This window comes from Triturus cristatus, chromosome 2_1 (genome assembly GCF_964204655.1).
Source record: "Triturus cristatus chromosome 2_1, aTriCri1.1, whole genome shotgun sequence".
In the NCBI taxonomy this organism is placed as follows: domain Eukaryota; kingdom Metazoa; phylum Chordata; class Amphibia; order Caudata; family Salamandridae; genus Triturus; species Triturus cristatus.
This window is the reverse complement of record NC_140581.1, coordinates 1,181,634,029-1,181,651,773: the sequence shown is the minus strand read 5'-3', so window position 1 is coordinate 1,181,651,773 and position 17,745 is coordinate 1,181,634,029. Positions and strand designations below refer to the sequence as shown.

At 46.5% G+C, this 17,745-nt stretch overlaps 1 protein-coding gene across 2 annotated transcripts in view; it reads right to left on the bottom strand.

Moving 5' to 3' along the window:
• Positions 1–17,745, bottom strand: part of DNAH6 (dynein axonemal heavy chain 6) — a 2,458,578-nt gene that overhangs the window by 2,351,900 nt on the left and 88,933 nt on the right. For both annotated transcript variants that reach the window (XM_085636629.1, XM_085636630.1), the window contains exon 2: positions 9,993–10,187. In XM_085636629.1, coding sequence (XP_085492755.1) covers positions 9,993–10,187 — 195 coding nt within the window. The remainder of the gene's footprint in view (positions 1–9,992; positions 10,188–17,745) is intronic.

Below are 17,745 nucleotides of genomic sequence, written 5' to 3'. Positions count from 1 at the left end.
CAGGCTAGTACCATATCTTTGTAGATGTGGCGCCTTCCTGTTCTCTCCCTCTCACATGACGCTGACCTGCATGGTGTGAAAATTTTGATAATCTGGGCATTAGCCTCTTTCCCCTCACTTACTCTAACTCACATTCTATCACATGCTCATTCTCACTCATACTCTCTCCCACTCACTGTTATTGGCACACAAACATACTCATATTCACTGGTTCTCATTCTCACTTACTAACACAATTAAACACACTCACTAACTCGGGGCCCTGTTGCAACTGCACCAGCTGCACCATTGATAGGTATACCCAAGAGTCACTTCCATACCCTCTCACAACCTCCAATCACTCTTTTGAGCACACTCATACTCCTTCACTCACTCCCTTGTACTCACTTTCACCTATTCTTATACATTTAAAAATTTCAACTCTCACTTTCACTGCTATTGACACTCTCAAACACCCCCACACACACACACCTTCACTCAATCCCATTCACATTCATTCACTCACAAACACATTCACAGATGCATAGAGAAATGCAATTTTTGTTTTACTTACCTTGCTCACTGAGCTGGCAACTCGGAGCTCCATTGAAACAGCAAAGCAGAAATCTGGGGCTTTGCATTGGAAGCAGCAAACCATGATTCCAAACAAACAAGGAGCCAGAGGGAGCAGCAAGGGCAGAACTGAAAATAGCAAGACTTATCTAAATACCTCTCCCATCTTATTGATAGGATTTTAAGCACAGGCCTAAAAGAAGCTGGGATAGTGCTGGGGATCCTGCTCCTGCTGCACTCTGTGTGAATTTTCATTGGCTTCAGGGATGTACTGATGTGTGCAGTGACAGCCCAATGTTAGCAGCTATACTGTGCTACCTGAGGCATGCACAATATGTCTGCTAAATACAATCAATTTAGGGATCGTATTTGAACTACGCACCTCAAATGCACAATCTAAACATCCATGTACAGAGTGTTCTATTCTGAAACAATTTGGTTAAAAAGATTTTTCTCTTTGGGCTGAAATAAAAGAATTGTATCGCATCAAATGCCCTAGATTCATTCACTCACTAACACACTCTATTAGACTCAATTGTGAACACCCCACTGGAAATGTTGGAAAATTGTCAATATAAGACACCTTTTTTTTGTAAAAAACATCTGTTGGCATTTATTAACATATTAAAAAAATCACATTACATCAGATAAAAAAGTCACAGATAAATGACTCAAGGTTATATCACAATACTACAATACAATAGAAATGCAAATACTGTCTAAAGGCACAAAATTATGAACACTATAACACTTAATACAAATAACATTTTTTAAAACAACACATATAAACAATTCATATATTAGGAAAAAATGACAGACACCAAAATTGTATCTTGAAAGTGTGAATTTGTAATTACGGTTAACAGAAGAAAACTGGTAGTCATACACCCTAATTTTTTCTGGGGGTTCTGTACCAAACAAATTCCACTCCACAACCTATGCGTCGACGCGTTTCGGTGGTGCACAATGATAACGACCACCTTCTTCAGGACTGACAAATATACTCCTCCATGAAAAAACTTTATCAATAATTCATTTATGTCGCAATGAACATCGCTGACGAACAAGTTACTTACCTTCGGTAACGCTTTTTCTGGTGGATACAGTATCTGCCTGTGGATTCCTCACCTTGTGAATATCCCCTGCGCCAGCATTCCACGGAACTTTTCTTCCCCAGCATTCCACGACGACGTGGGCGACGTCATAATACCTCGGCTCCGCTCGCGACTCCGTACGACGTCATCGGAGCCATAAGAAGCCCACGTCGGCGTGATGACGTCAGTTCCACCCATTTTTTCCGTGCCTTCGAGGCGAACAGGTGAACCAACGACAACTCCAAGTATACACAGTATATAGAATACCAATACATATACATAGCATACAAAGCAAAGGAATGCTAATCAAACAAGCATTTCCTACAAATGTAAAAGAAAATATACAAACATTTCAAACAAGACCTATTCCATGGTATACAAAGGTGGACAACGGGGAGGCGGGTGGGTCAGTGAGGATGACGTTGGCAATACTGAGTGAGTGGTAAGTAACTTGTTCTTCTGATGGATACATCTGCCAGTGGATTCCTCACCTTGTGAATAGATTCCCACAGCAGTCCCCACTCCCGGAGGAGGGTGTCCACCTTCCTATACCAGAAAGTCTTGCAAGACAGAGCGCGCGAAGTGGCCCTCCCTCCTCATCTCAGAGTCCAAGCAATAATGCTTTGCGAAAGTATGGAGGGAGGCCCAAGTCGCGGCTTTACAAATGTCTGCCACGGGAACACCCCGGGCCAAAGCAGATGTAGATGACTTAGCTCTAGTAGAGTGAGCACGAATACCCTCAGGAGGCGCCGCGGACTTTGCAACGTTTGTTTAAACGTGTACCCCGACAGATTAAGCCGGACTGAAAATACTAGGCGAACCAGGAAACTATCCTCCAGCCTAAATAGGACGGTCCATACATATCAGATACGGGCGCCTTCACAAATGAAACTGTACTTGCACACAAAGGATCAGGCCATACCCTAAACGCAAGGCATCAGTCCTGGGGATACTCCTCCTCTACAAACAGACAACTGGAATTGCCTAAGCAACTAATATGTACTTCCTTATAGAGTGAGGCTATACCTTGTTGATTCAAGTTTGAGTAACACGTCTTGCGCAGACTGCCCTATTTCCTAAAACCTTCTGTCAGCGATGTTCATTGCGACATAAATGAATTATTGATAAAGTTTTTTCATGGAGGAGTATATTTGTCAGTCCTGAAGAAGGTGGTCGTTATCATTGTGCACCACCGAAACGCGTCGACGCATAGGTTGTGGAGTGGAATTTGTTTGGTACAGAACCCCCAGAAAAAATTAGGGTGTATGACTACCAGTTTTCTTCTGTTAACCGTAATTACAAATTCACACTTTCAAGATACAATTTTGGTGTCTGTCATTTTTTCCTCCTAATATATGAATTGTTTATATGTGTTGTTTTAAAAAATGTTATTTGTATTAAGTGTTATAGTGTTCATAATTTTGTGCCTTTAGACAGTATTTGCATTTCTATTGTATTGTAGTATTTTGATATAACCTTGAGTCATTTATCTGTGACTTTTTTATCTGATGTAATGTGATTTTTTTAATATGTTAATAAATGCCAACAGATGTTTTTTACAAAAAAAGGTGTCTTATATTGACAATTTTCCAACATTTCCAGTGGGGTGTTCACAATTGAGTCTAATAGAGTGTGTTAGTGAGTGAATGAATCTAGGGCATTTGATGCGATACAATTCTTTTATTTCAGCCCAAAGAGAAAAATCTTTTTAACCAAATAGTTATTGGTGCTCTGTCTCTTTGGACTTTATTGAGCCCCTCTCCTTGTTTTGCAAGCTATTCTGAAACAACACACTGTAACTAGATCACGCCTCAAACCCCTCAGGCCCCTCCTCCTCCTACTTCTGTCATCAGGAGCCTGGAGAAGTGGCAGAGAGACTTGACCTGCGCACTGGCAGTGTTAATAAAAACATGAAACTAGTGTCTTTGAGAACACTGCTAAATTTAGAAATACACAGGGCCTCACAGGAGGAGAGGGGCTGCACCAAGAAGCCTCTTATAAGCAGGCACTGCTGATATGCAATCAAGGAGAGAGAGGGGAGAGGAGTTGGCCTAACGGCTAGGGCGCTCGACCTCGGAACTGGGTTTGAGTCTCGGTATTGACGCTAAACATCCTGTGATTCTGGGCAAATCACTTAATCTCCCCGTGCCTAACAACGAATGAATGTGTGTCCTCATGTAACGTAACTGATGCTATGTAAAGCGCTCTGATACCTGATTGGATTCGGGTCAAGCTGGCGCTATATAAACCTGTGCAAAAAAAAAAATAGGAGGTGGCTTTCCAATGATGTCATATGACACAGTTACTCTTACAGGACATATGCATGCAGCAGTGCAGTGCAGCACCTCACTGCGCTCCTCTGCCACACACTTGCTCTTTTGCTCAGTTTGGTAGGGCCGGACATGCGCACCACAGCAGGGACACACATGCGATGCATTTTCCTCCTAAGCACAGCAGAGAGGTGCTGGGTTCTGACCTCTCACAGTTCACCTACCAGAAGGCCCTTGCATGCCTCTTACCCCTAGCGTTTATTGGACAGACATAATAGACTGGGGAGGCAGATCAGAATGACACTGTGGGCACCTGTAACTTCTCCCACCAAAGCTTGGTGATAGGTGATAGGCTGAACACTTAGAAGACATAAACAAGCTCCTGCAGAGAGAAAAGTAGGTTCTTGCGCAAACAGAGACAGTGGGGTTCTGCCACAAACATAGCTCATCATCTTGAAGAGCTAAACACCCTCCTCTGCAGATAGAGCTGAGCTCCAGCACAGATGCAGCCATTTCCCTGCATAAATACTTCAGAACCCATGCACAGATAGAGCAGAGCCTGTGCACCCATAGGTAAATTCTTTCATTGAGCTGGAGCAGAGTTCCTGCATACATAGCTCTGTGGCCCTGGGAAGACCGAGCTAGCTCAACCAAGTATGCAGCTGAGCTCCATTGTGCTGATCCCCTCTACAGACATAGATCAAGGTGAGCCAGTTCACAGGCAGAGCTGAGCTCTTTCATCATTCATTCCTATGATGTAAAACCCAAGATTCTGTGAGGACTGAGAAAACAGGACCAGCTAATATTCTGTGGGAGTATCACACGTCGCTCAACTGGGTTAATCTTCCCCATGGCCTGTTTCTGATAGGGATTGAGGAGGAGAAGGTGGGAGGGAGGATGAAAGTGAGAGAAAAGCGATAAGAGAGAGAGACAAGGTAGATAGTAGTGAAAGTGAAGCAAGTGGGAGAATATGGACATAAAAGTGAGAAAGAGAGGAGAAATAAATTAGAGGAGAGCTTGACTGAGATGGAAAAGAACAGAGACTGAGTGTGAAATGTGAGACACCAGAGTGAGAGGCATATGAACAATACCACAACAATGATGTTAAGGCAAACTGTATGTTATGGGATGTTAAGAGTATTTGTAAAGTGCACAGCTCATCCCAGAGAGTTTCATGGTGCTGCAAAATCAGGGGCTATGTTGGCTGTGACTGGGCCTTGTCAAGGTGAGGAGACATGTTTTCAGTTTCTTGCCTTGCTGAAGTACTGAGGAGGGAGCTTTAATGTGTAGGGGCAGGTCGTTCTATGATTTAGGCACAAGGTAAGAGAAAGCACGACAGCAGACTCTGTTTCTTTATATGTGGGGATGTGTGCGAGCAGGGGTATGGCTGAGCTGAGGGGTCTGGTGATTGCATTGAAGTTGATGAGGCTACTGAAGTAGGTGGGGTAGAGGTTGTACAGGAATTTGCATGTGTGTGAGCAGTTATAAGTGTGTGAGTTAGTGAATATGGAGCCAGAGGAGGTCTTTGAGGGTCTGGGTTATGTTGATGCGGGGGAAAGTGAATGGGAGTATGGCCACCGGCTTCTGTATAGTCTGAAGTCTTCTAGCAGTAAGACAGTGATTCCAACAGAGTGCGTTTCCATAGTCTAGCTTGCTGGTGATGAGATGCTGGGTACCATTCTACACGTGTTGCCTGGGAGCCATTTGAATATTTAATTGTTCATTTTGAAGGCGTGGAAGCAGGAGGAGCTGACTACATTGACCAAAGCAAACTTTGCAGCACATTTCACCAATTCCTTTTGCTCCCTCCATCAGAAGTATGCTTTTCACTGTACCACTGGGCAGTGCTGGTGCTGGCTGTGGATGTTGCCAATACCTATCTCCAAAGAAACATTTGGGTCCGCAGCACACATTTGTTTTAGCAAATAAAGTACTGGGCTAGAGTGAAGGCAGTGCAGAAGTGGCAGATTCACTTGGCAGCTGTTTTAAAATCATAACATGTGGGCTAGTCCGTTTTGAAATTGTATTTCATGTGGAACATCAAACGTAAATACTTAAGGAGTTTATGTTTTATATATTCCCTTCCCTGGCTTGGTTGAAGAAGGCAAACCCAAAAGTGAGTGAATGGAGGAGTAAACCATAAAGCCTGAAAGGGCAGCTCAACTGCAAGGGTGCAATAGGAGGGATTTCCTGCAGGAGCCTCTGTTAGTGCATGTGCACTAATCGTTAATGTATGGCTTGGTGGCACCACAAACAAAGGATCCAATCATAGTGCCCTTAAATCTTGATTTCCTCAGTGGACAAATGTTCTGGATACTCCCCTATACTGCTAGCTGCACCTTCCATCTTCCTGCGGGAGAGCACCAGGCATCTGTTCAGGTGAAGGAACATGAGCACAGCACTGACTGAGGGTGCAGGAATTGTGCACTGGCTAGAGCTACAGGAGCCCTTTGGGAGCCATGCAGCAGGGATATGGGCATGCACACACTACCCCACATGCCTGGGTCTACTAACAGGTCTCCCCCAGGCTATCTCAGTCTAATCCTGCAGAAGTGTCATATGCTGTTAATGCTCACCATAACAAGAATAAATGGAATTTTTACTTGGCTTCAGCTCCTTCGTTAATATGTCTGCCATGTATGCTTTCCATGATGAATTTCTGTTGCAGCATGCACACATTTAAGCCTGTGCATCTCTGTCCAACCTTCTTTCAATTGGAGAGAAAGAAACAGTGACTGAATACAAGTTTGGCTTAGGTGTAAGTGTGTAGTTTTAAAAGGAAAATTAACCTAGAAAATGGGAACTGGCTGTATAGTTGTAATTTACGATAATGCCTCATTTCTCTCTCAAAGTGGTGCTTAGCCATTTTAATAAGCTGCATTGCAGGGCGAAACAACTGAAAAAAGATTTCAGCCATTTGATCACTCCCTTAGCTAACAGAAAATACCAAATTAAAAGTTACTCATCCCACACCACGATCGCTGCTTACAGTGGCTAGGTACTGTTGTCCATGACATCTCGGGTAAAAATGAATGAATGAGATATTTTGGTGCTGTTATTGCACAAAAAGCAGTGGTATAAAACCCATGTATTTTTAAGGAGCCATGGAAAATATTTGATGGTTACATGTGAAATTAAGATTTTGTCCTCACAATGGTAGTCCCCAAACCACTGTGCAGAGTTTTTACATTGCCCAGGCTACTAGGATTATGCAACTTGGAAGACCAAGGTTATCTTTATTTTATGCTGCAAAAAATGTGACACTTTGCCTGGCGACATCATTTTAATCTGTATGACCTAGAAACAATTTTGGTGAATTCTGCATATTTTGGAAATTATGTAGCATAATGAGTAAATCCATAATTATGCTGTAAATTCTGGAGCCACAAATTCACATAAATCCACCGATTTCACCATTTCCTATTGTTTTTTCAAGAATTTATTTGTGACAGGTCCAAAAAACCTCAACATTTTAATTCCAGTCAATACCTATTGTTAGATGCACTTTGAATAAAACAGCTTGTAATATAAAAAAAAAACCATAGTGGGTACCTTGTCACTGCCATCTTGGGCTTCTAGTGGATTTTACAAACTCCAGGGCCAAAGATATCACAAGAACCCCTGGATTATAATGTTGGAACAGATTACACAGTTAAGGTTTTATGCATGCTCTGTATGTACTTAACTTTAAACCATTCTGTTTGTGAAAATAGATAAACTTCAACCTTAAACAAGAGGCAACTCAATTAAGTGTTACCCATGTATAGCACATAAATACCAAAAATACTTTGCATTTGGCCTACTCACTAGACAGCACAAGGAATGGGGCCTAATGGCTATGTTAAAACATCAACAGAACATCAGTGTTCATAAAGAGTGGTGAAATCGAATGTTTGAAGCTTTTTTTGAAAGTTCTATTACATCATCTAAGGAAGGAGATATGGTCTAATGGCTAAGCTGTCAATCTAAGGACCTGGGTTTGAAATCCAGCTTGTCATTGAATGAAATTTGTCCAGTTTGGGAAATCACTTAAACACATTGGGCCAGATGTATGACCAATTTTAGCATGCATAAACAGGTAAGCGACCAGTTTGCGAATGCTAAAATTGGTGTGACCATGTACTAACACAATATTGCGAAGTGTTTGGAGACTCGCTATTTGGAAAGGGTGTTCCCTTCCAAATAGCGACTCTCTAACCCATGTACTAATGTTTTGCGACCGCAATTGCGGTCGCAAAACACTCGCAATTACCGCCTACTTCAAGTAGGTGGTAATGCATTTGCAAAGGAGAAGGGGTCTCCAGGGGACCCCTTCCCCTTTGCAAATGCATCCAAAATTATTTTTTAAGGGCAGGCGGTGGTCCCAGGGACCACCGCCTACCCTTAAAAAATGAAACAAAAAAGTTTCACTTTTATTGTTTTAAATGCATCCCATTTTCCTTTAAGGAAAACAGGCTGCATTTAAAATAAAAAAAAGCTGCTTTATTTAAAAGCAGTCTCAGATATGGTGGTCTGCTGAGCCAAGCAGGCCACCATCCCTGGGAGGGCCAGCCATTCCAAATGGGGTCTCAAAATGCGAGTGGCTCATTAATATTCATGAGCCTGCATTGTGCGACCCCAGATGGAATCGCAATCAGTCACTCCGACACTGCCGTACATACTAAATTGTGACTTACAATTTGCGACTCGCAAACGAGTGCAAATTGGGAGTCGCAATTTAGTATGGTTGTACATCTGGCCCATTGTGCCTTAAATATAAAGTGTGAGATACCAGTGACTGTGTAACAAAAAGATTTAAGCCACCACTTGATGAATACAATCTTGCATCATTTTCCATCTCCTCCTATAATGTGCAATGCTCTGTTCCTTTTGGGCTAATTACATGCTTTAGAAATACCAACATGTGCATGCTTGTACATTGTGAACAGGTACCCAGCTTATTCTCTGAGGACACACCTTCCTTTTGAGCTGTAGGCGATCTCCCTAATTTTTCAGTCAGATCGAAGCCCTCCACAAGATTTTTTTATCCTGGTTTATTCTCCACAACTCAAGTCTACTTCTCAATGTCTGTTGGCGCATCTTCTTGGGCACATTGGGAGATTTGCCCCGCACACAGCTTTTTGCTCCCTTGAAGCATTTTTATCATTATTTTATCATTCTGCAGTTCATGCTACTTTTAATCGGAAAATACAGTTTTCCAGAGAGCATTCAGTGTTTTTTTCTGTGCATCAAACTTGCATAGGACTTGGTTGGTTCCAACCATCGTGCAGACACCCAAAGCTTGCAGGTCTGGTGAACATTCTCTGTGCTCCAGCAGTGCTAGGTGTTTCGGTGGAATGCATGGAGAAGACAAAAGCTGTGGCTTTAATGTCCTAAAGCAGGAAAGAACTGGCAGGCACATATGCCTTTTTCCATGCATTAGCACATTAAACCAGACCTATTGGCCTTCGAGATGTGTATTCTAATACTGTCCCTGCCCCAGAGTGCAAAATGGTAGCCCCACCACCACTATACCACTATTGTTTACTAGCTGAAACCTCCCTCCCCCCCCCCCCCCCTTTGGGTCTGGTTGGTCCCCTGCCTAAACCCACCCGTTTGCTTAGCTCTAACCCCAAGCAAAATAGTAGCGTAAGCCAAATCATAAACCTAAAACTAACCCGATCCCTAAATCAGCCCCACTGGACACGTCAACAATTGAGTGTAGCATGCTAAGAGGATAACAAATTTGCCTATACTGACATCTTAGGAGGTTGTGGTTTTTGGCTACTTAGGTGAAATGCGAGCTGTCAAAACTGAAGTTACTCGCCAACGATGGTATTTGTATCACATGCTATCAATTAAGAGTTAAACAATGAAAACTTAAAGATATCATTTTTTAAGAAAACTGTTAAAAGGCTCTGTTGGGTTTACAAATGACCATAGAAACATTATACCATGTTGCCAACAAAGGGAGGCTCTCTGAACATGAAGCAAAGCTCATAATTATTTCATCATACGCAGAAACAAGATACTCTAAATAAGCACAGAGAATATCCGTTTTCTAAAGGCTTAAAGTGTGTTTGACTCTAGTGCTTACCAAAGGTTCCAGCTTGATGGGCTGCTGGCGTTTTCTTGTGTTTGTTCTTGCATTAGTGTCATGTGTAAATGTCAGAGCTTGACGATTTGACACTATCTGTTGTGGAGCCAGTGATATCAGTCTGTCTCGTAGTTTCTCTGCGTCAGGGAGCACCAGCTGCTCACCACTGAATGGACCATTTGTAAATTGGGACACCTGTAAAGGAAGAGAAACAGATTATAGCCATAAAAATTGTAAACATTTAAAAACTGCATATTAGCTGAATAGAGTAGCCTAAATGTGTATACTTTTTAGTTCCCGCTGGCATTACTTCACACTGACCTAGATTTGTAAAGAGAATTGAAGCTATTGTAAGCTGATCCGATTACAGAATCATACACCTTCATTTCCTTTCTTCATTTTTTTTTTTCTGTTTATAATAGTTCATAAAGTGTCTCCCACACAGAAGCGCTGCCAGATTGGCCATATTGCCACCTTGGCATTCTACTTGTGGACTGCAGGCAAGGGGCTGCCTTCAGAGTAGGATGGGCTGCCATGATTCACCATTCTCTTTAAGTGACAGTGTAGTTTCGGCTTCTTACAGCATGGGGCTGGTTGAAAGATTTTGCCAGGCCCTCTTCTGGTTTCTTTCTGGTGTATGACACATAACATGTACATGGCAATACAGTGTATGACAGATCTTACCAGTTCCATATCAGGTGAAATAGGCAAGACAGGACAATTATTTCCTTAATATTATTGTTGGTACAAATTCATAAAGTTTCCTTTTAATGAGGTAATGTCACATGGTACTGGGAATTCAGGAATAAACCAGGAGTAAGTCATAGTTACCCGCAGGAAAATTAATTACCCCATCAGGACTTTGTCCAAGATAGAGTGATTTTGCATGTTCATAATTAAAGGTCGTTTGGCTCTGTTTAGAAGTGTAACCAGTTTCATGAGGGGGTCCAAGCATTTCATGAACCAGAGCCAATTGTCTGTCACCCAAAGATTCCAGAGATGGATGGACCTTGGCAATGTTCCAACGACGCTCCCAAAACGTCACCGTTAAGTGAGCTATTCTAACTGCCACAAGGTATGCCTTTGCTCTCCACACAAAACAATTTATATTCTTGGCAATAACAGGTTTTGACAGTTACACACAGATCCTTTCATTCTGATGGTTATGGAAAGTAACACATTCTCCCCAGTAGGAGGTGTACTGGTATATATTTCCTTCATTGTTGGTACAAATTCATAAAGTTTCCTTTTAATGAGGTAATGTCACATGGTACTGGGAATTCAGGAATAAACCAGGAGTAAGTCATAGTTACCCGCAGGAAAATTAATTACCCCATCAGGACTTTGTCCAAGATAGAGTGATTTTGCATGTTCATAATTAAAGGTCGTTTGGCTCTGTTTAGAAGTGTAACCAGTTTCATGAGGGGGTCCAAGCATTTCATGAACCAGAGCCAATTGTCTGTCACCCAAAGATTCCAGAGATGGATGGACCTTGGCAATGTTCCAACGATGCTCCCAAAACGTCACCGTTAAGTGAGCTATTCTAACTGCCACAAGGTATGCCTTTGCTCTCCACACAAAACAATTTATATTCTTGGCAATAACAGGTTTTGACAGTTACACACAGATCCTTTCATTCTGATGGTTATGGAAAGTAACCCATTCTCCCCAGTAGGAGGTGTACTGGTATATATTTCCTTTCCGTATTTTCATTTAGAAACAAAACTTCATTGGCAATATATTGGCAAATGCTACAAAATTCACTATGGTGTGGGGTATGAATTTCACCACATTATGATGATGTTATGGAGACATTCAAACAGTGATTGTTCCTGACCCATAGAAAGGCTTTAGATATGAGTTTCCTGGAGTTTCTTCCAACTGTACATTTGTCACATGAAGGTATTAGGCCCAGTTAAGAAACACCATTTTACATGCTCACGTTCTTAAATTGCCTTCTCTCCGTAAAACAGTTGACACACATTCATTTGCGTGCACACACACAGGAGAACATTCTTTGAACTCAGCTTTGCTTACAATACTAATTCATAGGCACTCTATCAGAACATCTTGAACATTCTGTAAAAGGGTAATTTCAGCATTCATGATGTTATTTGTTTTTGGCGGCTCGGCGACAGAGCTATCACAAAAGAATAAATAGCAACCTAACTGGGGCTTCGGCATGAAGGATGCTATTATATATATGACATCAAGCCTTTGGTTGGACAGAGGACCATTTCGCTAGCACAAAGAGGTCAGTCCATGTTGGAATTCCAGCCGAGCCGATTCCTTTGACCTCATGTGAGGGATGCTATTCAACTCTACACCAAGACGGGCAGCTTGCTGACACTTCCTCTCAGGTAATGGGGAGTTGGACCACTCTATAGAGACCTGGCAGATTCACTCACCCTAGACATGATAGGTAAGGATACGCTATGTAGGAATATATTGTAGAACAAGTTATTTAACTTCGGTAACGCAATATCTATAGAGACAATATCTAGCTGCAAATTCCTTACCTGTGAATTTCCCCAGGCGTCAGGCTAGAGCCGGAAACCTTTGAGTTAGCAGTACCCCTGCTTGCCGTCAGGTGGCGCCATTCGGCTTCCCGTGACATCATCGGCTTTGTTAGCACTGGTTATGATGGCCCATCTCTGGAGAGCCCCACCACCTCTCCCACGGGGATCACAACAGGGGTAGCCGGAGTGTATTGCGTGAGGGCGGTCAGAGGTAATATCAGGGATAGGATCCCAATTGGGAGGTCCCTTCCAGCCACCACCAGCCGAGTGAGGTATCCAGTGGGGCCCCAGGCAGGTCGTCGTCTCCACGCAGCAACGGCACACTCCGGGCCCCTATCAGAGCAATCTGGGCCCCATCTCCAGGAGTCACGTAGGCAAGATTGTCTAGTGAGTGTAACCAGTCTCCCTGGAACAACAGAGGCCCAACTCAGCCGACAGGGCAGCGCAGTGTCGCCCCAAATACAGGGGGGGGGGGGGCGGAGGGAAGAGGGCGCCAGCGGTAACGAAGCAGCATGGGCATCAAAACGGGCCCGGCGCTTACCTCCTGGGGCTGCCGCCTCCCAGTCCGGCCCCAGCGGTAGCACGTCACTCCAGGGTCTAGCCACGTTCTTACATCCGAGCCCGGCTGGCCCCACCGGCACGGAGCGGGCGCAGACAGGACCGCACCGGCCCCAGCGGTCCCACAGCAGGAAGAGTAGTCATCAGTCTATGGGAGGCGCAGCCGCATCCCTGGCCAGACGAACAAAGAAATGAGGGGGAGGTGAGGTGGAGGAGAGGTGAGGGGAGGGGCGGCAGTACCTCGACACCAGGTCTGAGTTCTCTTTGGCGCTCTTCGTCGAGGGCTCAAGGCGTCCGGCACCACGCCTCACCGTTGTCTCTCCCGTCCCCGATCGGGACTCGACCTCGAGCACCGCAGAATCCCCTCAGGCCACAGCCGGGGCGCCGGGGAAGGATCCAGCCCGCGTCGCGCCGCACCGGAGTGACGGCGCTGGGAAAACTGTCGCTACAACTAGGCCACCCCAGGTATTAGAGGACCTCTGCGCTCCTGGCACTCGTGGGCATCTGCCGCTACAATTATTTACTCCTCTGGGCAGGATCTGTGCAGGATTGTGGCTGGATCACGGCGTGGGCGTACGGAGCCTACTCAGGCTGCGTCCACCATGATGGCTCGCCAAGCCACGTCGGGACTGTGTTTTAGTTAGCGAGGAAGTATTGTTGGAGTTCCTCTCTGACCTCCTTCCTGAATTTGCGATCTTGGAGAAACCAGGGGTTCAGCCTTCAGATGGGGCACAGTGTGCCCGTGGGGTCCCCTAGTCGGAGGCGAAGCAGCGAGTAGGCCAAGATGCCCCAGGGGAGGATGCTAATGTCTGAGACACTTCAGCACTCAGGGGCGGGCATGAAGACCAAGACGATATGTGCATGTGTGAGGTGCGCCATGGAGGTGTGATTTATATTGGGAGATTCTGGGCTTCCATGTCCTCCAGACATCGCATAGGCCCAGGTTTGCCGCCCATTCTGACAGTCTCTTTTCACATAGGGTCCTGTTTGGAGAGGGTGTGCCTGTAGTGTCTAGGTCTTGGCTGCATAACCACATTAAAGACGTCCCCTATCACCGTCAAGCCCAGGGGTAGGGAAGATATAAAGTCACTAGCGGCCTTCAGGGTGGTTGTCAGGGTAGCTGGTGGCACGTAAAATGACACTAGGTTAAAGACCGCTCCTCCCAATGTCCCGGTCAGGGCCACAAAGCGGCAATGCGGGTCTCTGGTCACACTAGTGGGTACGAAGAGGAGGGAGCACCTGAGAAGGATTTCTACCCCAGCCGAGTCACGTTCAAAACCTGAGTGCCAGACTCTGTCGAACCCATGCTTAGTGGTTACCCATTAGGTGTTTCTCTTGGAGCAGGAGGGCATCAGGAGCATGTCTGTGGACGTATCTCAGGACTGGGGTGCGCTTAATCTTGTCTAGAATGCCAATGACATTCAATGATGGGATTTGGAGGGTTACCCCTTATATGGTGTAAGCATCATGGTCGGTGTCGAAAGTAAAACAGAACTTGGGATAACAGTCCAGGACCCTCCCCACAACCTCCCCCCACCCTATACTACTGGAAAGGAAGTATCTGTCACCCTGATAACAGTGGTTTTAAGAGAACTAAACTGTAGAGCTTAGTATGGAAGCTGTGTGGTGGACCCCTCCAAATATCAGGATACATTCAACTCAACAATTGAATCCAGTTGGAAATATCGGCACTACTGGACAGTTCAGTCTGGTTTCCAATGCAGGTTCGTCTCTGCGTGGATCCACTTGGATTCTAGTCTGCATGTCTTTAGATTGTCGGGCTTCGAGAGAGATCGGTGTCTTTGAACTCAGTGCCTGGAGGCGTGGTGGGATTTCCCTCGGTAGACAGCCTCTCGGTGGACCGGCCTCGTTGTGGGAACTTAGTGGCTGTCGGACCATGCAGATTTTCCGGGTCATGACTGATAGAGGTGGGCGAGGCAGATGGACCTCTTTGAGTGGCTCGACCCCTGCAGGAGTGGCTGTGCCACCTTTGGGACCCGGGGCCCACAGGTGGCGCAACGCTGGATCAGGGCACAGGAGGAGCAGCTGCCACTCGGGACCCAAGAGTGCGCTCCTCAGTCAGCGAGGCCCAGGCCGCCTCCAGTGAATCAAAGAAGTGGGTTTTGTCTTAGAAAATGACCCAGAGGCAGGCAGGGAAAAGCTGTCTCTATTGGAGGTTGAGCGCGCAAAGCTTCTGTTTGACCTCTGTGTAGGATCGCCGCTGGGCCTGTACTTCCCTGGTGTAGTCCGGGAAAATCATTATATTGTGTCCTTGATAGGTCAGGGTTGCTTGAGACCGGACCGCTCATAGGATTGTGTCCCTATCCTTGAAATTGAGAGTCCTCGCAATGATTGACTGGTGGGGGGCACCCGGCGGTGGCTTGTGTGCCAGAGATCGATGGGCTCGTTCCACTGCGAACCATGCCAACAGTGCACCCTCTGGTATCCAAGACTCGAACCAACTCTCGATAAGGGTCCTCGTTTGACCCTGTTCTGCCCCTTCAGGAAAGCCCAAGAATTGGAGGTTGTTGCTCCTCGATCGGTTTTCTGCATCGTCAGCCCTCTTGTGCAGTTCCTTCATGAGGGATCAAAGTTGCGTGACTTGTTCTTTCAACTAGTGTTCAACGTCCTCAACTGTGGAGAGACGGGATTCGGACTCTGATATGTGGGCCGTGGCATTGCGGAGGTCTTGCCGTATGAGGGCCATGTCAACTCACACATCACCTATTTTGTTTTTCAACAGAAGCTTGCAAAGAGTGCATGGCCTGGAGAATCACGTTGAGGTCTCCTGGGAGGGGATTATTCTCGCTGATGGCTTCGGCAGATCCGGGGCCATTTGTAGTGTATTGGTCTATTCTGGTTTGTGTTGCGGGTGGGTTTTTTCCTCTGTCTTTCCTCATGGTGAGCGGAGGTTAGGAGTGATAACTCTTCAGGGCCGTTCTGGGGCCACCTGGCCCGCTGCCGTTTGGAGATATAGAGCTGATCATGGGCGGATATCCCTTGTTAGTGGTGGGTGAGTGTATCTGGATCTCTTCGGAGAGCGCAAACGCATCAGTTTCCTTGAGGCGTGTTGGACTTCAGAGTAGTGTATTGAGGGCCTCAAGGTCTCCTCTCAGGCTTGTACCAGCGCCCATGGCAGGGGCCTACTTCGTGACTCCCAAACTATCCCCAGGGTGGTCCGCAGGAAGTGTCTTGTGCACCAGTTCACCTGTGCTGCAGTGGGTGCGGGCGTGGGCCCATGATAGTCGATTACATTCAGGCAGGGCACTCGTCGGTGGCTGATGGCAGATCGGGAGGCCTCCCTGACTCTGCTGCCCTCTGAGCTGGTCCAAGATCCCTTTGGGTGGCTCCCCTGTGTCCCGCCGCTGTCACTCGGAGTCAAGGGGCAGGTTCTGCCACCTTGCTGGCCTGCCCCCTCATACCCCTTACTCTCCACCCCCTCGAGACACCCTCAGTGTCGGGCAGGGGAAGAGGTAGGTCGCGAGTCTCTCGGTCGAGGCCTGAGGTTGTCCCAAGGTGACTGATGCGCTGGGTTCGCCTGAAGGTCCACCACCTATGCTTGAGGGAGGGGGCGTTTGGCCGCCTTCACACAGGTCCTGTACCTCTCTGCTCCTGCTTTCCTCAGGCGGTCCTGGGACGCATCCCTACCGTCGGAAGTCGCCAGTGCAAGAGCAGCCCACCAGGGCTCCCCTCGCCATCTCACTGTCTCTGCCTGCAGTAGTCTTCCCGGGGGCCCCTCTGTTCCCTGCCGCTATGACCCAGAGTCGAGAGGCCAGTTCTGTCACCTCACTGGCCTGCGCCCTCGTGCACCCCATCTGCCACCCTCTTGAGGTGTCCACAGTGTCGGGTGTGGGGGAGAGATCTGCTACAGGCCTCTCGACCCAGCTCCGTAGACGATCGCAGAGGCGCCCAGTGCGCAGGGCCTCTCTCAAAGGTGGGTGTCTTCTCCACAGGGAGGGAGCATTCAGTGATCCTCACGCGGGCCCGCACCTCACTGCTCCCACCTCCCTCCATCGGCTCCGCGGCGCACACTGACCATTAGAGTTTGCTAGTGCAGGATGGGCTCCTGGGGCTCCACTGCAGTCTTGCTGCCTCCGCCTTTACTGTACTCCCCGAGTAGGGCATCAGCCCCTTGCTGCTGCCACGCAGGGTCGTTTGGGGCTCTGGTTTATTTCAGCTCGCCACTAGGCAGGCCAGGTGCTCGGGTCCGCCATTTTGTTCTCGCCCGCAACCTCTGCGGCAGAGCTGGTCTGCCCGGAGATGCCGTTTCGCAGGGCCTGGATGGCGAACCTATTCGCTGCCAGTGCTGGTGGACTGGCATCAACGGTGCAGATTGCAGGATTATGCGCCGATGGGCCTGTGGATTCAGAGCGGATGACGGAGGGGTCCTGTGCACTCTTAGAATGCAACCGCCCTCTTGATGCTCTAAGCCACGCCTCTATTGGGGAGGGTTTTATGATGAGACATCATCTTCTTGTTCCACCTGCAATTTTGAGGAGGTCACTGTTTAACATTTCGCATGAAAGTCATCAAGAGGTAACAGCCACCGTACGTAACATTAAACAATATTATTGGTTACCAGGTATGGATGTCCAAGTTAATAGTAGGGTGTCTGATTGTGAAATGTGTTTGGTGACTGATAAGCACTGGAAGACATAAGAAACCAAGTTACATAC